The 24,869-nt window shown below is 39.4% G+C and overlaps 1 protein-coding gene across 1 annotated transcript in view; it reads left to right on the top strand.

The window, feature by feature from the left end:
* The window catches only part of ADSS1 (adenylosuccinate synthase 1), a 478,155-nt gene that overhangs the window by 240,767 nt on the left and 212,519 nt on the right, over nucleotides 1–24,869 (top strand). The window contains exon 4 of the mRNA XM_086937899.1: nucleotides 1,689–1,739. Coding sequence (XP_086794025.1) covers nucleotides 1,689–1,739 — 51 coding nt within the window. The remainder of the gene's footprint in view (nucleotides 1–1,688; nucleotides 1,740–24,869) is intronic.

The following is a 24,869-nucleotide window of genomic DNA, read 5'->3' on the forward strand; positions in this document are numbered from 1 at the left end:
CCTTCCTATCAGTTACTCAAAGTGCTTTTAAACTGGCACCCAGGAAGAGCACTTTGGTGTTCTCCTGGCCGACAAATATTTTTGTCAGTAAGGGTTTAGTGTTTACATATTGCAGCCTGCATAAGTAAAGTATTTAGACACTGCAGCCTGCATATGATATTAAATGCCACTGGTAAATTTTCTTTGCTATCTACCATGACTTTACAGGTAAGTTGAATAAGACAATTAAATAAATACAAGGCACAACACATATTTTAGGGGGAAGCCTAGGCACTGTATTACTATTTATCACTGGAATAGCACAAAGAGTGCCACAGCAAGACAACAAAACAGGGAAAAAGTTGGGGACCACAACAAATATTGGGGCATATTACCAACGTTAAGCGATATTTATCGCTAACGATGCTTAGCAATGAATTTTTTAACGCTAAGCATCGCCGGAAATTATCGCAGAGATAACTTGCTATAAGCAAGGTTTATCTCAGAAGTGATAAAAATCCTCACGCTAACTGCCAATTGAGAGATTATCGCTGGAAAACCAACAATAATCTCTCAAAGTTTGGCGTTAGCTTGATGATAGGGGCTCACAAACTTAGCCATGATATCCACCTTCCATAGGATATCATGGCTAAGTCAGGAAAATACCAGGTGTAAAAAAAGCAGTGCTAACCGCGGTTAGCGCTGCTTTTCTTATCACTAAAAGGGTTTGCGAAATCCTTGATAATAGGAGAAATGTCGCTTAACAACATTTCTCCTATTATTTTTCTCTGGAACGCCCCTTTGCATCTCATTAGAGATGCAAGGGGAAGCGTAGAGAAAAAGGGTGCCAAAAAATGCGAATTTGCATGTTAGCACCCTGTTGCTGATAGGGAGATAATTTTATCTCTGCTTTCTTGGCTTTTAAAGCCAAAAAAGCAGAGATAAATCCCTTGATAATATGCCCCTCTGTGTATTCTCTAACAGCTGAGCATATAATCTGAAAAGGCATGATAGAAAAATTAAGTTTAGAAATGTTCTGTATGGATATTGCGTGTAATGGCAGACCATATCGCATTGCCTCACTGGATATTCTCTCTAACATTTAACTTCCAGTGATATGTATAGCCCTTTTGCCGATCTTCAGGACAATTGTGTAGAAAAATCTATTTGTTTTACCACCATTACTTCAAAGGCTTCTAGTTGAGGATAAACTTCAACACACCTGGAGAGTTCAAAACTTGTCTCTCATAGCTCAAATTTTTTTGCAATTTTTATTGGTACCCATTTAGAACCTGTGTATTTTTTGACAATTTGTGTAAAATTGTGCCATGCATCAGTCAACCCAGTTTTTTCCCGACATTTCCTTGATGGGAACTCTGAACTGCCTTAACGGAGTTCAGGGTTGCTCACTTTGCTCAGTAGCTCACCCATATTTGAAGCATTAATTTACAGCTAACATTTTCACTCTTCTAAAGTTCAGCAGCTGCCACTGTGTATGAATTTCAGGATTTACCCCTATTCTGCCTTTATTTTGTATTAATTGCTCCTCAACCTGTTATTCATAAATGTAGAAATGTGCAATGTGAAACAAGTCAACTGCGATAATATTGTTCACACATATAATAACAAAGAAGAAGTAGAAAACAGGAAGTAATAATTGGGATGATAAAGATGTTGTATTGAAACATATATTATGTGGCTTATTGTAGGTTTGAAGGACTGGGAAAAAAGATTAATCATTTCAGACAGAGCACACATTGGTGAGTATATTTATTTATTTATAAATGTACTTCTACAGCATGCTCTTCTTTACTAAACTACTTCTAGGTGGCAACATAGATGTGCTTTGATTAAGGTAAGCAAAAGAGAAGAAATTGTTTATTTTCATATGGTTATGTATTTAGTTTTCTTCTATAGCCAGGAGATTGTTGAAGTTGTGGAGAGAGGATGAGACACAGGTGAGGGACAGCCCCTGAGAAGGAAAGGTCGAGGTTGTTTTAGGGGCGGCTTTAATTGGGTAATTATCGCTTGATTTTGTGCCATGAATATTTAGGTGTGGAGGGTTCTTGGCATTTAAAGGTAAAGCAGAGCATTTTAAAAGTGACTGTGACATTTATCGGAGGGTACTTCAGTGCTTGGTGTTGCTTTGAGATTGTATAAGAAACAAACAGCAGCGTATTATACGTTCTGTTGTCTATTCATCGGGTAGCAAGAAGTTATAAAAGGGATAGACGTACTCGAAGCTCGCATTCACAAGTGCTCTAACTACCACAAAGTGGGGTTCAAGATGAATACATGGTGTTTTTGAGCAATTGCAGTTGTCTGAAGGATGACTGTGGGACTTGGGGCTGAGATCAACATTCCATAAAGTGCCATGGTGAATGCCAGTCATTACTTCACACATCATTACATCAGGAGTCATTATAACACAATAAATACACAGGAAGGGCCATTATATACGGAATTCTTTTTTATATCGGAAGTATCTTTGCTTTTCATTTCTACATATATATAATTATATCACTACACTTCAATCCCATCACAAGGGTAGCAAGCATTCCATAATTCAAGCTGCAGGAACTGTCATATTAAAAAGAGCGTGGCAAACCAAACAACTTACGCCCAATGCATTTAGGCACACAATCCCTTGACCCATGATCCAGGCCTGTGTGCTGAAACGCTGCTGCCTTATATCCATCATGCCCGCTGGAGGGCAGGTATATGAGCAATTGAATATTCATATTGAAAAATGTATATTTAACGGGCATCATTGCATGCAAATATAAATAAACAGCAGCTAAACTCAAGTGTTACCCACTAGAGGGCAATATAGTGAATTGCCAGGTGCCAGTGAATTCAATAACTTGGAAAATAAGAGATGGATTAAGTGAATGAACTCATAGTTTAAGAAACATTCCTGTAAAATTGCCTATTTCAAACAATAAATTGGTGATATGAAATCAATCGCAACTACACATATTGTACATTAAGATTAGAAGCACAGAGAACATGGGCACTTTTAAACATATACACATCAGTGGTGTAACATTAGCCCCCACAGCCCACACAGTGTGGAGGGGCTCGAGCTCCAGTGGCCCCTCCTGGCACTGTGCACAGGGTCCTGGCCTGGGAGCTCCTGACTGGGCCCGGAGGTAGCGGGGATGAGGAGTGCCATGTACTTTGCACTGGGGCTCCCTCAAGTTTTGTTACGTCATTGATACACATCGTGACCACAAAAACTAGAATGAGCTCATGCACAATTGGTGGGTAAACTTTAAAAGAAAGAGAAAACAGACACTTAACAACTGTGACCAAGACCATGAAGTTGGAATGCATTACGTATTTAATGAGTGATTCATTAAAACCCTTGAAAGGAATCTCTAACAGAGTGTGGCACCAGCATTGCTATGAGGATTTGAATGCTAATATTGACTTGTTCCCTAAGGTAACTATAACTCGCAATGATATCATAGAAAATGTCATGATTGATATAATAGGTGGGTTAATTATCAGTGCAAGGAGAGTGTGAGAGATATAGTTACCTTATGGCGCAAGTTATAGTTACTTGAGATAACTGTAATTATAACTGGGGAATTTCAGTGGTGTTTAGAGTATAAAGAGTTATGTTGTTCCTGAAAATTTCACCTAACTATGAAGTTACTTTGTTTTTTTCAGTGAATTTCTAGTTTTTTTTAACGTAAATAAATATTTATTTACCATACGTAAATCCAACCCCCTGTTACACACAGCCAGAGGCTGTGCGTGGCAGGGGGTTGGCTGCAGGCCCAGGCCTCTGGCTGGCCCTGTGGCCAACTCCCCACATTCAGCCAAACCCATGCCGCGCACAGCCCTTGTCCGTGCACAGTGGGGGATTGGCCATAAGGCCTGCCCTTTAGCCAGGCCCTGGGACCAACCCCCAGAGAGTCAGCCAGCCCCACACTTCACAGGATGTCTGTTTGTGCATGGCGGGGGTGGTTCACTGACAAAATATTGTGTCAAACATATCGAGCCCAAAGGTATTATTTTCCTATACATTTATTGATAATGACAAAAATATCGGAAAAATATTGTTTTACACTAATATGAAAACATAGATACAAAAATATCGGTTTTTTAAATGTATATAGTTAAACATAATAAACATGAAATATTTTAACATCTCCCTCAGCCCTCCTCGCAGGTCTGCAACCTTGGTTTCATTATCGAAAAATCTTTATCTATGCGTCAACAGGTTACCAAGGTTGCGGCTACTTGCTTTACCGTCCTGAGATGGTTGAGGAAGATTGTGTGTATGTTGCCTGTCCCTACCCAGAGAACCGTAGTCCAGGCCCTTGTTACATCTATGCTGGACAATGGTAACATCCTTTACCTGGGAGCTAATAAAGATGTTATACGCAAGCTGCAGCGTGTGCAAAACTCTGCTGCTAGACTATTGTGCCGGGTCTCCAGAATCTCCTCGGCCTACAGTCTGCTGGGGAATCTACATTGGCTCTCAGTCTAAAAACAGACTAGGTTCAAGGCCCTAACCTATATGTTTTGTATTAGGTACGACAGAGCTCCCAGCTATCTACAACACTTAGCCCTTACATACCTTCTCGCACCCTTCAGTCTGCTACACAAGCCAAATTCCAGGTCCCTAAGGTCAGACTTTCCCGTACGGGTGGTCGGTCATTTTCGTATTTGGGTCCTGTACTGTGGAATGCTCTCCCTCTTTCTCTTCTCATTCAACCCAATCTCTTACTGTTTCGAAAGTCAATTAAAACCTGGCTCTTTAGCCAGTAGTCCGCTTTTTTCCTCTGCTGCTCTCTGATAGCGCCAGGAAACCCTTTTTGGGTAGCTGTTTGCGCTGATGAAAAATGTAAAAAATAAATAACATTTAAAAGTGATATAATGTAAATTGAATATATTTAAACAATATATAAAATATATATAAATATATACTTTTCTAAACACACATATATATGTGTGTGAGTATGTTTATTTACACATATAAACTGTAAAACTATTATTAAAATATTAATTTTCATTTGTATTTTAATGTATTATTGTTTAATTGTAATAATAGAACACGTATATATATATATATATATATTCACTGAAAAAACCATAGGTTATAGACCATATATAGTTAGGGATTAGCATTTAAAAAACCTTATTTTATTTGCACAAAACCATTGAAATTCCATATATAGTTAGTTGCACTAACTATATATCGCGGACCCGCAATCCACTGCTAATGATGTCACATATTACATCATTCATGACATGGTCAGTGACATCACTGATGACATCACTGATGACATCTCAAATGACATCACTGATGACATCACTGATGACAACACCCAGTGACTGTATGTTTCTGTAAAGTTAAAATATGTCTTACATATTGAAGAATGAGTGGATGTATAAGTGTCTGGATGAAGGATTTAGTAGGTGCATGACTGACTGTATGAGAGAATGATTAAATGTGTCTCTCTGAGTGTATGGGTTAGTGATTAAAGTGTCTTAGTTTGGCAATCATTATTTATGTTGTTCTGTAAACTGCTGCATGCTTAAATCAGTAGCTATATCAGTAACTATATGGGTTATTGAATGGTTGCCCAAGTATTTGTATGGGAGACTGAGTATGTGTGTGGGTGGCTGGGAGGTGTATAACTCTGTGCATAGATGTGTGAGCAGTTGATTCCCTAGGTGTATGGGTTCAAAAGTGCATGTAGAAACAGCTGTATGGACAGTTGACTGTGTGCATGAGTATATTGGTGAGTGAATGGATATCTCAGTGCTACATGTCAAAGTAAGTACATATGTAAAACACACTCCATGTGAGAGTTGACATATATATATATATAACTGAACATAAGAGCCAGTGAATGTGTGAGTGGCTGTATGAATCATTGTGAACTTGTATCAAGGAGTGTATAAGAGAGTAAATATGTGTTACTATATGTTTGAATAAGTAAGGTGTGTATAACTGTATAGTTGAGGAAATGGAGATGTGATTGATTCTTTGCATGACTGACTAGGTGTGTGAGTAACTCCATGGATGTGTGACAGTCTGTGAGTGCCTGTTTACACTGAGTGTATCTAAGGTTATATTAGAGTCTGAAGATGTATTATCACATAAATGATATCATCAGTGGTGTAATCCGTAATGTCAAATGAGATGTCAATGATGTCATCAGTGATGTCATTTGAGATGTCATCAGTGATGTCATCAGTGATGTCATTTGAGATGTCATCAGTGATGTCATCAGTGATGTCACTGACCATGTCATGAATGATGTAATATGTGACATCATTAGCAGTGGATTGCGGGTCCGCGATATATAGTTAGTGCAACTAACTATATATGGAATTTCAATGGTTTTGTGCAAATAAAATAAGGTTTTTTAAATGCTAATCCCTAACTATATATGGTCTATAACCTATGGTTTTTTCAGTGAATTTTCAAGGTTTTGTAAATGCAAATTCCTAACTATATATGGTCTATAACCTATGTTTTTTTCTGTGAATATATATATATATATATATATATATATATATATATATATATATATATATATATATATATATATATATATATATATATATATATATATATATATATATATATATATATATATATATATATATATATATATATATATCCTACTGGCAGTAGGTAGTTATAGTTAGGATTTTTTTCAATACAAAATCTCAAAATTCTATTGTGAATAACTTTAACGCCGGTTGACGAATCTGCCTGAAAATTTCCTCAAATTTGCCTCGCGGAGCTCCGGTCCTTCCTTGAAAGTTTGGGGGGGATTTGTCAAGTGGTGGCCAAGATAAAAGGGGTGTCCCAAAACGTGTTTTCTCCATGTTAATTTCCATAGGGCGGTCAAACTCACTTTTAGCCCGAACGGCTGAATGGATTTCCACCAAACTTTACAAAATTGTAGGAACTGGTAGCCTGATGGGCCTTTGCTATGTCTCAAGATATGTGCTCCAGTGGATTTTGAGTAATTTCGGTTCAAAAAAATATATATATCTATGGCCGCGCACCGGGGAGCACAGCGGGTGCAACACGCGAGGTGCGCACGGAAAGCTGATTGGCTCTCGGGTGTCTGTAAACATTCCAAACAGTCCGACCGGCTGCCATCTTGAGTCTCGGTAGGATAGAGACACAAGAGGTGAAAAAAAAAGGGGGAAATGACCATAAGGGGGCAGGGTAGACCCCCCCGACCCCCTAGGTTTGATGTGGGGGCTATAAAACGGGCCCTGCGGTGCAAAATATATATATATATTTTTTTGATTTGCACGGGGGAGCACCCGGTACGCGCACCGGGGAGCGGACCGGGGAGCGGCCCATGGGGAAAGAAGACTGACAGAGTTATTAAAAAATGTAGCCTTTTTTATGAATTGGAGGTATTTCTAAAAAGAACTTTTTTTTCTTCTTTTTTTGTGTTATATTTTTTTTGTGTTTTAGGAACATTTTGCCTTCTCTGCCTTTTTTGCTTAGCAACCACCTCCTGAAAAACCTCTCATGTTTGCAAATTCACACAACAATGTTTCAATTGAACTCTGAACTCTCAGTGCACCTGCGTATCCAGTGCAATCTTTCATTAAATGTTTCTTCCTTGACCATTCAAATTACATCTTTCAAAGAACACATCCATCCACCCTAACTTTCTGTTTTCAGAAATGGAAATGCACCAATCACTGCTAATGAATCATTAGCATTGTAAATCCACAGTTTTTTTTCTTTAGAAACTCCTACTGTTTCAACTGCCCTTTCATTACCACACTTCATCTGACTGCAGAACAACCTTCTCCCACCATGTTTAAGGTCTGGATTGTTGAACATAGTTACATCCACTGGGCTCAAAGGTATGCTGAGAGCAGAAATTTACCTAACCTCAATTTACAAGATGTGGAAATTAAGTGGTTGGGCCAAAGAGGATTAAAATGTCACCAATTGATACCATTGGTGAAAACCTTTATGCATTTGCCAAAACCTGACCTGTTAATAGTGCACTGTGGAGGTAATGATTTGGGCACTTTGACAGGGGTAGGTCTGGAAATGCTTTTAAAGGACACCTTTGAGCAATTAATGGCACTTTTTCCTCAAACTGCCTTGGTATATTCCAATATATGCCAAAGACAGAAATGGAGGTGGTCCAACCAATTTTGTCCACAAATTGAGAAAGCGAGGAAGCATGTAAACAAATCTGTTTCAGCTTACATGAGAGACCATGGAATGGGCTCTCTGTACAACAATAACTTGCGTTACTACATGCAAGATATCTACAGAGGAGATGGAGTTCACTTCTCAGATGAGGGCAACAGAATTTTCATTCTGAATTTAAGACTGTGCATTGGTACCTACTTATAAGTACCTAAATGTACCATAAACCCAAAAGCTCTTCTCAGAGCTACCCTACATCTGATCACTCACAATTATTATTTTTCTCTAACTTTTTTCACTAATTTTCGACAAAATTCGCTCCCCGGAGCGCTACCCGGTTCGCTAACCGAAAGCTAACCTCGCTGAATTTTTTTAAAAAAAGTTTTTTTTCCGCACATATAAGCCTCCTCAGCCACGCTCAGAAAACCTAGGGGGTCAAGATAAGTCTACCATGACCCCTTCTACCCATTCTAAACATTATTTGCCCTCCATCTTGTATCTTAATGCGACCGAAACACAAAATGGTGGACTCCCGAGACGCTTAAGGTTCGCTAACCGGGCCGCTTCCCGGAAAGCGGTCCTAAAAAAAGGCGGGAAAGTAATTTACAGAAAAACGACTAGAGACACTCTCACCAAATATAGATTAGCTCATACTACATAACAATCTCTTCCATTCTCACAAATTTTATTGAAATTCCATTTAGCCATTTAGCCTGTAGACCTCTCCAAGTACCGTGAGGTAAATTACTTCACAAAACACATCTGAATTGTTGGAATTGACAACCAATGAAAATGTTACTTTCATTTTCTACTTTTATTACCTGACATTTGATTGGTTATATACCTGTATATATATAAAGGGAGAGAAGGAAACACAGCCATTTTGACTACTACTTGTTGTTGTATATATCATTTAGAATATCACTAATAACATCAACTTGTTTCTAAAGGTAAGTTGTTATTTTTAAAACTGAAGTATATTGTGCACTATAAGTAAATATGGTAAACTTTTTCAGATAGTTATATACTATCCCTCTGTAAGAGTTAGACATTCAGAAAGGCTTCTTTATTATAATTATGGACTGATTTAGGTTTCTGTGGTATAATTATGAATTTACTTAGGCTTCTTCACAGGCACTTTTTAATAGTACTACTTCACGCCTGAAACCATACAGTGCCCATAGATTACTTCTCTGTTATAAACTCACAAGTGCCTGTCTGAACTTAAACCCAACAGTGCCCTATCTCTACTGATATATTTATTTTTTATGCAAATTACAGCAATAAAATGGAAGGTGAGCAGAATGTTTCCTTCGAAATTGTTCTGGAGAACAACACAGAAAAAGTTATTGAGGACAATGATGACTCAGATTTCATGGATGAATCACGGGACCATGAATTAGTTCAATGTATAGAATCTGTGGATCATTTACTTCATTATGATGACGGTCAAATGTTGGAACTTATGTTCACTGAACAAGAACACATATCAGACAGTGAAATGCTAGACGTTGTATTAAATTTTGAAAAACAATCCGAAAAATAAAATTGTATGTAATATTAAAAAAATTTTGAGTCTTTAATCATTTTTATATGTAATTCATAAACTAGTTAAATGTTAGAAATGTTATTAAATTTTGAAACACAATCACAATAATAAATAATTGCTTAAAAACAAGAAAAACAACAAACAATTAACATACAGTATTAGAAAAGTCTTTCATTCTTTTATCCATAAAGTTCGCTGCCCAGAACGCTTTCCGGTCCGCGAACTTGGCGCTTACCACGCAAAAAAAAAATTTTTTTTTTTTTTTTTTTTTTTTTTTTTTGGACCCTCCTAGGCCCTTTTAAAACCTCCACATAAAACCTAGGGGGTCAACGAGGATCTACTATGCCCCCTTATGGTAATTTCCCCCTTTGTTTTGCCCTCCTCTTGTCTCTCGATCCTACCGAGAGACAAGATGGCGGCCGCTCCGGACTGTTTAGAATGTTGACAGACACCGGAGGGCCAATCAGCTTCTCATCGCAAAGTTCCGTTACGCGAAAGGTTCGCTAACCGGATAGCTGCCCGGAGCGCTGTTACAGATATATATCTTGATTTAAACGTTAATTTCTCAAAATCCACTGAAGCACATATATTGAGACCTAGCAAAGGCACATCGGGCTAACAGTCCCTACAATTTTGCCAAGTTTCGTGAAAATCCATTCAGCCGTTCGGGCTAAAAGTGAGTCCAACCGCCCTATGGAAATTAACATGGGAAAAACGCGTTTTGGGACCCCCCTTTTTTCTCGGCCCCCCCTCCACAAAACCCCCCCAAATTTTCAAGGGCTGCTCAGAAACAAAATGTGCCATTTTCCTGAAAATTTCAGCCAATTCCGTCCACAAACGCCAAAGTTATTAGGCATAGAATTTTCAAAAGTCCCATAGAGAAAAAATCCTAACTATATATACCTACTGGCGACCTTTTTAGAAATACCTCCAATTCATAAAAAAGGCTACATTTTTTAATAACTCTGTCAGTCTTCTTTCCCCATGGGCCGCTCCCCGGTCCGCTCCCCGGTGCGCGTACCGGGTGCTCCCCCGTGCAAATCAAAAAAATATATATATATATTTTGCACCGCAGGGCCCGTTTTATAGCCCCCACATCAAACCTAGGGGGTCGGGGGGGTCTACCCTGCCCCCTTATGGTCATTTCCCCCTTTTTTTTTCACCTCTTGTGTCTCTATCCTACCGAGACTCAAGATGGCAGCCGGTCGGACTGTTTGGAATGTTTACAGACACCCGAGAGCCAATCAGCTTTCCGTGCGCACCTCGCGTGTTGCACCCGCTGTGCTCCCCGGTGCGCGGCCATAGATATATATATTTTTTTGAACCGAAATTACTCAAAATCCACTGGAGCACATATCTTGAGACATAGCAAAGGCCCATCAGGCTACCAGTTCCTACAATTTTGTAAAGTTTGGTGGAAATCCATTCAGCCGTTCGGGCTAAAAGTGAGTTTGACCGCCCTATGGAAATTAACATGGAGAAAACACGTTTTGGGACACCCCTTTTATCTTGGCCACCACTTGACAAATCCCCCCCAAACTTTCAAGGAAGGACCGGAGCTCCGCGAGGCAAATTTGAGGAAATTTTCAGGCAGATTCGTCAACCGGCGTTAAAGTTATTCACAATAGAATTTTGAGATTTTGTATTGAAAAAAATCCTAACTATAACTACCTACTGCCAGTAGGATATATATATATATATATATATATATATATATATATATATATATATATATATATATATATATATATATTCACAGAAAAAAAAATAGGTTATAGACCATATATAGTTAGGAATTTGCATTTACAAAACCTTGAAAATTCACTGAAAAAACCATAGGTTATAGACCATATATAGTTAGGGATTAGCATTTAAAAAACCTTATTTTATTTGCACAAAACCATTGAAATTCCATATATAGTTAGTTGCACTAACTATATATCGCGGACCCGCAATCCACTGCTAATGATGTCACATATTACATCATTCATGACATGGTCAGTGACATCACTGATGACATCACTGATGACATCTCAAATGACATCACTGATGACATCACTGATGACATCTCAAATGACATCACTGATGACATCACTGACATCTCATTTGACATTACGGATTACACCACTGATGATATCATTTATGTGATAATACATCTTCAGACTCTAATATAACCTTAGATACACTCAGTGTAAACAGGCACTCACAGACTGTCACACATCCATGGAGTTACTCACACACCTAGTCAGTCATGCAAAGAATCAATCACATCTCCATTTCCTCAACTATACAGTTATACACACCTTACTTATTCAAACATATAGTAACACATATTTACTCTCTTATACACTCCTTGATACAAGTTCACAATGATTCATACAGCCACTCACACATTCACTGGCTCTTATGTTCAGTTATATATATATATATGTCAACTCTCACATGGAGTGTGTTTTACATATGTACTTACTTTGACATGTAGCACTGAGATATCCATTCACTCACCAATATACTCATGCACACAGTCAACTGTCCATACAGCTGTTTCTACATGCACTTTTGAACCCATACACCTAGGGAATCAACTGCTCACACATCTATGCACAGAGTTATACACCTCCCAGCCACCCACACACATACTCAGTCTCCCATACAAATACTTGGGCAACCATTCAATAACCCATATAGTTACTGATATAGCTACTGATTTAAGCATGCAGCAGTTTACAGAACAACATAAATAATGATTGCCAAACTAAGACACTTTAATCACTAACCCATACACTCAGAGAGACACATTTAATCATTCTCTCATACAGTCAGTCATGCACCTACTAAATCCTTCATCCAGACACTTATACATGCACTCATTCTTCAATATGTAAGACATATTTTAACTTTACAGAAACATACAGTCACTGGGTGTTGTCATCAGTGATGTCATCAGTGATGTCATTTGAGATGTCATCAGTGATGTCATCAGTGATGTCACTGACCATGTCATGAATGATGTAATATGTGACATCATTAGCAGTGGATTGCGGGTCCGCGATATATAGTTAGTGCAACTAACTATATATGGAATTTCAATGGTTTTGTGCAAATAAAATAAGGTTTTTTAAATGCTAATCCCTAACTATATATGGTCTATAACCTATGGTTTTTTCAGTGAATATATATATATATATATATATATATATATATATATATATATATATATATATATATTACCTACTGGCGGTCGCCAGTAGGTATATATAGTTAGGATTTTTTTCCTATGGGATTTCTGAAAATTCTATGTCAAATAACTTTGGCGTTTGTGGACGGAATTGGCTGAAATTTTCAGGAAAATGGCACATTTTGTTTCTGAGCAGCCCCTGAACATTTGGGGGGGTTTCATCAAGGGGGGGCCGAGAAAAAAGGGGGGTCCCAAAACGCGTTTTTCCCATTCATTTTTCCATAGGGCGGTTGGAATCACTTTTAGCTCGAACGGCTGAATGGATTTACACGAAACTTGGCAAAATTGTAGATATGGTTTGCCCTAAGTGCCTTTGCTATGTCTCAATATATGTGCTCCAGTGAATTTTGAGAAATTAACGTTTTAAAAAATAGATATATCTGTGACAGCGTCGCGGTTAGCACCCGGTTCGCGTACCTGACGCGTAACGGAACTTCGCGAGGAGAAGCGGATTGGCTCCCCGGTGACTGTGAACATTCTAAACAGTCCGGAGCGGCGCCATCTTGTGTCTCGGTAGGATCGAGACACAAGAGGTGGCAAAAACAAAGGGGGAAATGAGCATAAGGGGGCAGAGTACATCCTCCCTGACCCCCTAGGTTTGATGAGGAGGCTTTAAAAGGGCCCCGCGGGGCAAAAAAAAAAAATTTTATTACCTTTTTTTTTTGCAGGGGGAGCACTCGGTACGCGCACCGGGAAGCGGTCCGGGGAGCGTCATATAGGGAAAATAGAATGAAAGAATGTTCAAATAATGTATGTTTATTGATTGTTTTTTTTTTTTGTTTTTTTATTTAAGTACCAACATGTAGGTACCAATGCAGAGTCTAAAAATAAATATACACCGTTTTCTTTGTAGATATCTTGCATGTTGTTTCAGAAGTTATTGTGGTATATGGAATTCATAGCATAGTCTGTGAGGAAAGCAGAAAGAATATGGAGGCAAGGGATGATAAAGAGATGTTAAATACACATTGGAGATAAAATAGTGGGAGAAAGGAAGTAACTATGAGCAAACTTACTATGTAACACAAAAAAGTTGCACAGTATATTTAAAGTCTGACTTTACATTATAATCAATTTGGTACTAGTTTAAAAAATACATATAAAAATGAATAATGTCTCAAACAATTTTTGAATTATTAAATATAAATTTATTTCTCAGATTCTTTTTCAAAATTTAAAAGAACTTCTAATAATTGATTGTCAGAAATGTCCTCATTTTCAATCAGGAAATCTACTGATTGTACACATTGAAGTAGTTCATAGTCCCGTGATTCATCCATGAATTCTGAGTCATTGGGTTCAATAACTTTATCATTGTTGCTTTCCAGAACAATTTCGATGGAATTTATTTGCTCTCCTTCCATTTTTGTGCTGTAATTTGAATTTAAAAAAATATATCAGTAGAGATAGGGCATTGTTGGGTTTAAGTTCAGACAGGTACTTTGGTTTTTTTAACAGTGATTTTATCTTTGGGCAGTGTATGGTATCAGAGTGGAAGTAAAAATATAAAAAAAGTGTATGTGATAAAGCCTAAGTAAATTCACAATAATACAAGACAAGCCTAACTCCATCCATAACTATAACCGAGAAGTCTATCTTATTCTATAACTATTACAGAGGGATAGTATATAACTATCAGAAAATGTTTTCCAAATTAACTTAAAGTGCACAACATACTTCAGTTTTTAAAATAACATCTTACCTTTCAAAAAGAAGTTTAAGTTGTCAGTTGAAATGCACTTGAAATGTACTTCAGGAAGTAGTAGTCAAAATGGCTATGTTTCTCTCTCTTTCTTTATATATATTCAGGTACATAACCAATCAAATGTCATGAAATAATAGAAGATAATGAAAGTAGCATTTTAATTGGTTGTCAATTCTAACACTTCATAAGTGTTTTTGTTAGGTAATTTACATCAGGATATTTAGTCAGGCCTACAGCATAATTTTCTCAATGGAATTCCATCAGATTTGGGTAAATGGTAGGGACTGCTATGTAGTAGGGCCTATTCTATATTTGATGAAAGTGTCTCTAGTGGTTTTTCTGTAAATTACTTTCCCACCTTTTTTTAGCGAGCGCTCACCGGTGCGCGCCCCGGTACGCGAACCGGCAGCGTTACAGGAGTCCTCCATTTTGTGTATCGGTAGAATTGAGACACAAGATGGAGGACAAACAATGTTCGGAATGGGTAGAAGGGGGCACGGTAGACACTTTGTGACCCTCTAGGTTTTCTGAGGGGGGCTTAGGACGCTCATATAGGCAAAAAAAATAATAATAATATAGCGCGCATCGGTAAGCGGACCGGGGAGCGTACTTTGGTGAAATTTTTTTTAAAAAGTTTGAAAAAGATAAACGTTTTGAATGATCAGAGGTAGGGTAGCAATGAAAAGAGCTATTGGGTTCTGTGGCTAATTAAGGTACTTACAAGTAGGTTCCAATGGACAGTTTTAAATTCAGGAGGAATATTCTATTCCCCTCATCGGAGAAGTGCACACCATCTCCTCTGTAGATGTCTTGTATGTTGTAACGCAAGTTATTGTTGTATATTAAACCCATTGTAAATTCTCTCATGTAAGCAGAAACAGATTTATTCACATGTTTCCGTGCTTTCTCAAATTGTGGAAAAAATTGGTTGGACCACTTCCATTTCTGTCATTGGCATATATTGGAATATACCAAGGCAGTTTGGGGAGAAAGTGTCTTCAATTGATGAAAGGTGTCCTTTAAAAGCATTTCCAGACCAACCCCAGTCATAGTCCCAAAATCAATTCCACCACAGAGCACTATTAAGAGGTTAGGGTTTGGCAGATGCATAAAAAAATTATATTAAAAACATATAAAATATATTTTCCATTTAAAAGAATAATACATTTAACAGTTTTTGATATTTGCTATAAAAAACATTGAAATTCACTGAAAAAAACATAGGTTATAGACCATATATAGTTAGGAATTAGCATTTACAAAACCTTGAGAATTCACTGAAAAAACCATAGGTTATAGACCATATATAGTTAGGGATTAGCATTTACAAAACCTTATTTTACTCACACAAAACCATTGAAATTCGCATATATAGTTAGTTGCACTAACTATATATCGCGCACCCGCAATCCACTGCTGATGATGTCACATATTACATCATTCATGACATGGTCAGTGACATCACTGATGACATCACTGATGACATCTCAAATGACATCACTGATGACATCACTGATGACATCTCAAATAACATCACTGATGACATCTCATTTGACATTACTCATCACATCACTGATGATATCATTTATGTGATAATACAATGAACCTCTTCAGACTCTAATATAACCTTAGATACAATCAGTGTAAACAGACACTCACAGACTGTCACTCATCCATGGAGTTACTCACACACCCAGTCAGTCATGCAAAAAATCAATCACACCTCCATTTCCTCAACTATACAGTTATACACACCTTACTTATTCAAACATATACTAACACATATTTACTCTCTTATACAATCCCTGATACAAGTTTACAATGATCTATACAGCCACTCACACATTCACTGGCTCTTATGCACAGTTATTTATATATGTCAACTCTCACATGTACTGTGTTTAACATATGTACTTACTTTGACATGTAGCACTGAGATATCCATTCACTCACCAATACACTCATGCACACAGTCAACCGCCCATACAGCTGATTCAACATGCACTTTTGAACCCATACATCTAGTGAATCAACTGCTCACACATCTATGCACAGAGTACACACATCCCAGCCACCCACACACACACACTCACTCTCCCATACAAATACTTGGCCAACCAATCAATAACCCATATAGTTACTCAAATAGCTACTGATCAAAACATGCAGCAGTTTACAGAACAACAGATATAATGATGCACAAATTAAGACAGTTTAGTCACTAACCCATGCACTCAGTGAGACACATTTAATCACTCTCTCATACAGTCAGTCAGGCACCTACTAAATCCTTCATCCAGACACTTATACATCCACTCATTCTTCAATATGTAAGACATATTTTAATTTTACAGAAACATACAGTCACTGGGTGATGTCATCAGTGATGTCACTGACCATGTCATGAATGATGTAATATGTGACATCATCAGCAGTGGATTGAGGGTGCGCGATATATAGTTAGTGCAACTAACTATATATGCGAATTTCAATGGTTTTGTGTGAGTAAAATAAGGTTTTGTAAATGCTAATCCCTAACTATATATGGTCTATAACCTATGGTTTTTTCAGCGAATTTTCAAGGTTTTGTAAATGCTAGTTCCTAACTATATATGGTCTATAACCTATGTTTTTTTCAGTGAATATATATATATATATATATATATATATATATATATATATATATATATATATATATATATATATATTACCTACTGGCGTCTCGCCAGTAGGTATATATAGTTAGGATTATTTGTCTATGGAACTTTTGAAAATTCTATGTCTAATAACTTTGGCGTTTGTGGACGGAATCGGCTGAAATTTTCAGGAAAATGGCACATTTTGTTTCTGAGCAGCCCCCGAAAATTTGGGGGGGTTTCGTCAAGAGGGGGCCGAGAAAAAAGGGGGGTCCCAAAACACGTTTTTCCCATGTTAATTTCCATAGGGCCTTTGGCCTCACTTTTAGCTCGAACGGCTGAATGGATTTGCACGAAACTTGGCAAAATTGTAGGTACTGTTAGCCCGATGTGCCTTTGCTAGGTCTCAATATATGTGCTCCAGTGGATTTTGAGAAATTAACGTTCAAAACAAGATATATATCTGTAACAGCGCTCCGGGCTGCGCTCCGGTCCGCTTACTTTTCGCGAAACGGAACTTTGCGCGCAGAAAGCTGATTGGCTCTCCGGTGTCTGTCAACATTCTAAACAGTCCGGAGCGGCCGCCATCTTATCTCTCGGTAGGATCGAGAGAGAAGAAGAGGTGAAAAACGAAGGGGGAATTTAATGAAAGGGGGCAAGGTATACCTCTCTTGACCCTCTAGGAATGATGTTGCGGTTATTAAAGGGTCCCGTGGGGAAAATAAAAAAATATATATTTTTCAAGGTAGAAGCGCTTCCCGGGCCGCGAACTGGGCCGCAAACTGGTAGCGAAACGGGAATTCGCCATTTTGTGTTTCGTTTTAATTCAATTACTAGGTATAAGGGGGTGCGGGAGACGTATCCTGACCCCTTATGTTTTCTGAGGGTGGCTGAGGAGGCTCATATATGTTGATACATGTCTTCCAGCGGCTGTGCGTGAGCTTTTTTTTTTTTTTTGCTGCGTGACGTCTGTTAACGTTCGATTCGATGGAAATCAGGAAGTGTTGACCAACATTTTGTCACTGCGAGTAAATATTTTGTTATAAATGAATCCTTATTGATAAACATTGTCTGCGCCATCTTGCCTTTTTGTCCAATGCCACAATTTTGTCGTGCACGGCAGCCATTTTAGATGCCTTGACCAGACCCTCTCTCTGCACGCCGTCGATTCTCAGCACGGTTCCCCACCCTCGCAAGCATCTCCCCCACGCACTGGTCACCCCCGCTCTCTCTCTCATGCATGGGCCATATACTTCCCCCCATCTGCGCTGCTCTTCCCTGAGAATCACACCCTGTGCCCGCCCGACACCTCCCTTTCACCCTATTCACTACCGCACCCTCTGACACTCCTCTTCCTCTGTGTCCGATTGTCCAGGCCGGACCCAGGCTATCACCTAGCCCTGCGGATGTAGTTTATGGCCCCAGCTGTAGAGAATCCAGACATACCAATCCTCCCGATTCAGGCGTGAGACTACCGATTTCAGTGCTAGTCTTCCGCCTCCCGATTCCTGCAAGGAAAAACCCGGGGGCATATTACCAACAACTAGCGATAATTTTTGTCTCTAACTTGTTTAGAGACAAAAATTATCGCCGCACATCGGCGAATTTTATCGCAGATAAACCTTGCTATTAGCAAGCTTTATCGCAAATGCGATAAAAAACGGCCGCAATGCATGAATATCGCTGAAAAGTCAGCGATATTCATGCATTATCCAGCAAATGCTCTTAGCCATGTTATCCACCTTCCATTGGATAACATGGCTAAAAACTGCTCAGGGCAGGTGTTAGCTTTTGGAGATATTCGCGCTTAGCGCGAATATCTCCAAAAGTTGGTAATAGGAGATAGCGATGGTTAGGGACTGTTTCCAGTCGCTAACATCTTGGCACGCCCACTTTGCATGTCATTAGTGATAAATATCACTGACATGCAAAGCGGGGCCCAAGATGGTCGCTATCTCCTTTTAGCTGTCACTAACTGGTGTTAGCGACAGCTTGGTAATAGGGAGATAATTTTATCTCCTTTTTTTTGGCTTTTAAAGCCAAAAAAGCGGAAATAAACCCCCTTGATAATATGCCCCGCGATTCCTCGGGGGTTTCAGCTGACAGGGCTTGGTATTGTGTTACGTGCTAATTCTTCCAGGAAACGTCAGAGGGTCGATGTAGGGGTTCTAGAAGGGGTGATAAACCATTTAAGCCTCATGAACAAGCGCATGGTCTTTTAAAGATTTGTGAAGTACTCGGGGCGGCGGTGTGTGTGTGCCCTCTTTCAGGAGCGGGCGGGGGGGCACTGCCAGCAACTTGCCAGGCCAGGCAGTGTTCAACACGTGCATCACCCTTTCTCTGCCTGCTATTGCGCTCCATGCTTCGGAAAGGTAAGAAAAAGAATGTGCATTTGAGTTTGAAATGTCCGATCCTGTAGCAGTACACTTGCAAAGCCCACACATGACAATAACCCGATTCAAGGCCCCATTCACCCGATTTTTTAAAAAAATATAGTACTCCAAGAAAGTTGGATTATAAAACTTTATTAACTTTTAAATATAACGAACGCAACAAAAACTGTAAATATATTTGAACATTTTTTGATAAAAAAAAACAACAATGGTCAGAAGCTGTCTTTTGTGCGAATAGTCCCAATGCAGCACAACGTGCTGAGTTGTGGAAGGCACCCAGGTGAAGAACCATCCCTTCTTTAAACCCCATGGTGACCAACTATAGTTTCAATGAGTGCTATGTCCCAGGTTTTACATAAAGTAGTGTTTACCTAGAGTGGTGCTGTGTAGGACACTCTGAATGGAAATTAACCAGAACTATAACGATAACAACAACAACAACAATAATATAACTTTTATGCCCAAATTACGCAAACATTTAGCTAATCTGCTAAAGGGGAGAGTCGCCATTTCTTTACAATAATCAATAATGAAAAATCAACATCAATAGGGTTGTCCGTATTCCCGATGCAGCACTATAGTGCAACATACACAGCACCTGGGGTGTCAAGAGTGAACAGGTCCTAGCTGCTTAACCAATGACTGACAAATGCTATATTAAACACTTACTATGTATAATACTTGCGTTCACAATAGTTTTACTTTACAAAACAGAACAAAAGATGTCCCCTGTAAGTAAACCCATATTAGCTGTTTCAGTTATTGAACATCCTAAGGTTTTATGACATGGGGAACAGTGGTGATATCCTGGGCCACCCATCCGTAGCCTCTCTAATCTCCATTACAATGTGTTTCTTGCTAAAATTAGCCAGAACTATAACCATAACAACAACAACAACAATAATATAACGTCCAAATTACGCAAAGATTTAGCTAATCTGGTAAAGGGGGGAGTCGCCATTTCTTTGGATAATTTATTCATCCATCCGTAACCTCTCTAATCTCCATTACAATATGTTTCTTGCTGTCGCTAGCTGATGAAAAAACTAAAGTGATAACTTCCTCATCCTTATTTTGTCTTTCTTTGTTCCTTAAGATGTTATCTGTGTCAACCTCTTCCGAGAATGCTGATGCGTTAGGGATTTCCTTGTGTTTCTTAATAGCATTGGTGTCTGCACACTTCTTTGTCGATTCTGTGAACATGATAACTGCTTCATAAACAGACGATATCCTTGTTAAGTCATTAGTGTTAAGTGTGTCTGAAACTACAGTGCCCTTCTGTTTTTCTTTCTTCAGGCTCTACAGAGTTTTGTGTGTTGTTCTTTTGAGCGACAATTATTCCAGAGGTTTCAGGTTCACTTGTTTTGTCCTGCAGTGAGTTAACAGCTTTAGAGACTTCATGTTTATTTGCTATGTCCTGCTGTGCGTCAACTGCTTCAGAGACGTCAGCCTCATTTGTTATGTTTGACTAGATCCTGGACCTGCCCGGCCGCGCCCAAAATGGCGCCGATGTAAATGGGACTCGTAACTGCTTGTTGTGTACTGGTTGCCCAACCTTGATATCACGAGATACGTATGCAGTTTTGAAGCACATGGCGGAGGCTCGTCTGCTGTAGTGGGGCGCCCCTTTATCGTTTCAGTCGCCATTCCGCCCGCTTTTGCTACACTGTGCCTTTTCCGCCATTCAGCTGTTTACCGCCCGCTCTTACGGCTACAGCGTCTCGCTCACCATGTAGTTGAGTTGCTCCCACTCTTGCGGTGCAGCGATAGGCGGCTGCCACAGGACTCTTAAAATGGCGGCCGGCTCTTCGGATTTGGGCCTGGTCCAGTAAAATGGCCCTGGGACACCTTGGAACTCGGACGCTTGTCTGCCAGGGCTTGGGTCCCATTCTCGAAAGCGTCCCCTCAGCCTTGAAGATTGTACAAAAGTCTTGGGGACCCTCGACTCCCGCAGGCTTCTGGTGGGGAGCGGCTGCCATGATTGCTTGCGGAATGGCCACGCAGAGCTACGAGATGGTGGTGCTCTCATGGTGACGCCAGCTTCAGTCTGAAACATCCAGAAACAAGGTGGGGCTTTCATCGTTTGGGAAAAAAAATGTTTTAATCCAATGAAAAGTGTTATTTTTAGGTCACATGACCTAGTCTTACATCATTAGGAAAACAAAAGTAAAATGAACCAATGAAAAGTTTTATTAACAAGTCACATGACCTGTTATGCTTACGTTACGCGGTGCGCGGCGCGCTCTGGATCGTTTCCGGGAAGCTGCGCCTTGCGCACCGGAGCACTTCCGGGTGCGCTAACGCGGCGCGTCATATGACGCATTACGCGACAACGCAGGTCCAGAATATAGTCAAAATGTCTTCACCAACCAGCGGTCGGAATACAACCGCTTTCAGCAGTCCAAAAAGTTCTGTTAAATCTTAAGAGCGGGAGCAACTCAACTACATGGTGAGCGAGACACTGTAGTTGCAAGAGCGGGCGGTAAACAGCTGAATGGCGGAAGAGGCACAGAGTACCAAAAGCGGGCGGAATGGCAACTAAAACGGTAAAGGGGCGCCCCACTACAGCGTGTCTTCAGGTCAAACGGATTGTGGGACAAGGTCCAGAATGGAAGAGTCATCAAAAGGCAAAAAATTCCGCCGGACCCCGGGAGCCGGCCGCCTATGTTGGGGGCGATCTCAGGCCACACCAGGGCAACACGACTTGGGGAGGGGGCAGGAGCCAAGCGCCCCCTCCCAGTCCGCGCCATCTCACCGCCCCTCAGGGGCCTCCGTCAAGCGGTTTAGGGAGGCACCGTATCACATTGTTTTCCAATGCAGTCAGGTCCACAAACGGACCCCACTTACTTTGAATAGTGAAGCTGCAGCAGGTGCAAATAAGGTTTAGACAGTGTTACAAGCGCTGCTTAGAACTCTGAAGTATGGCACTCAACATCCAGAACTTATGCCATTTGTGTAAGGCAGTGACATCGAAGCAACTCAGGGACCAAAAGCATGAACGAACACTCACGTATGAAAATCTTATTTGGGGAAGGGGCAGGATCCAAACGCCCCCTCCCAGTTCGCGCCACTACACCGTATGTAGAAAATCTGAAGCCATCGTTCTACAAACTCTCAACGCTTGCTATCAGTGCATGAGTTTCATGCTCGATCGATTGAGCTAGCCGGATCGGGCAACAAAAAGTATAAAATAGTTATGTAAAAAGTTATTTAATAAAATGTTTTACCCTGTTTCTTTGCTGGTGTGTTGTCTATATTTATAATATTTGCATAGGGTTTGTCGTTATTTTGGGCGGGGTGGGTGACGGAGCCGAGCTGTCTTGCAGCCCTCATGGTGTGGAGCTCAGTTCATTTCACTATTTTCGTATTTCTCATGAAGTGTTGTTCCTAATGTTTGTATTTTAGCGAGGTCAAAAAGAGATCCAATTAGTGGTCTACTGATTTTGCATGATTACTTTTATTTTTTTACACGATTTTTCACTATCTGCAAAGACTAAACAGAGTATTGCGACTTTGTGCTTGTTTGTAAATAGAGAATGATCCAAAGAGAACCAATTCTAAAACAGTAAATGCTTGGATAACAATCAATCAAATGGAGAGACAAGCAGGTACGATAGATTACAACGGGGGTAAAGGTCTGCGTTAACTACCCTTCACTATCTGCAAAGAGAGAGTACTACTAAGAGAAAAGAGGGGAGTGGGGGGGGGGAGCGTTCAAAGCACATGAGCGTGCATAAACACGAAAACGTTTTTACCTATCACGTACTTGACATTTGACAGCTTTTGATATTTGCTATTAAAAAACCATTGAAATTCACAGAAAAAACCATAGGTTATAGTCCATATATAGTTAGGAATTTGCATTTACAAAACCTTGAAAATTCAATGAAAAAACCATTGGTTATAGAACATATATAGTTAGGAATTTGCATTTACAAAACCTTATTTTACTCGCATAAAACCATTGAAATTCCATATATAGTTAGATGCGCTAACTATATATCGCGCACCCGCAATCCACTGCTGATGATGTCACATATTACATCATTCAGGACATGGTTAGTGACATCACTGATGACATCACTGATGACATCTCAAATGACATCACTGATAAAATCACTGATAACATCTCATTTGACATGACTGATCACATCACTGATGATATAATTCATGTGATAATACCATGAACCTCTTCAGACTCTAATATAACCTTAGATACAATCAGTGTAAACAGACAGTCACAGACTGTCACTCATCCATGGAGTTACTCACACACCTAGTCAGTTATGCAAAAAATCAATCACACCTCCATTTTCTCAACTATACAGTTATACACACCTTACTTATTCAAACATATACTAACACATATTTACTTTACTCTCTTATACAATCCCTGATACATGTTCACAATGATCCATACAGCCACTCACACATTCACTGGCTCTTATGCACAGTTATTTATAGATGTCAACTCTCACATGTACTGTGTTTTACATATGTACTTACTTTGACATGTAGCACTGAGATATCCATTCACTCACTAATACACTCATGCACAGTCAACCGCCCATACAGCTGTTTCCACATGCACTTTTGAACCCATACATATAGTGAATCAACTACTCACACATCTATGTACAGAGTCACACACCTCCCAGCCACCCATACACACACACTCAGTTTCCCATACAAATACTTGGACAACCAATGAATAACCCATACAGTTACTCATATAGCTACTGATCAACATATGCAGCAGTTTGTAGAACAACAGATATAATGATGCACAAATTAAAACAGTTTAGTCACTAACCCATGCACTCAGTGAGACACATTTAATCACTCACTCATACAGTCAGTCATGCACCTACTAAATCCTTCATCCAGACACTTATACATCCACTCATTCTTCAATATGTAAGACATATTTTAACTTTACAGAAACAAACAGTCACTGGATGTTGTCATCAGTGATGTCATCAGTGATGTCATTTGAGATGGCATCAGTGATGTCATCAGTGATGTCACTAACCATGTCATGAATGATGTAATATGTGACATCATCAGCAGTGGATTGCGGGTGCGCGATATATAGTTAGCGCATCTAACTATATATGGAATTTCAATGGTTTTATGCGAGTAAAATAAGGTTTTGTAAATGCAAATTCCTAACTATATATGTTCTATAACCAATGGTTTTTTCAT

Source organism: Lissotriton vulgaris, chromosome 9 (assembly GCF_964263255.1).
Source record: "Lissotriton vulgaris chromosome 9, aLisVul1.2, whole genome shotgun sequence".
Taxonomy (NCBI): Eukaryota; Metazoa; Chordata; class Amphibia; order Caudata; family Salamandridae; genus Lissotriton; species Lissotriton vulgaris.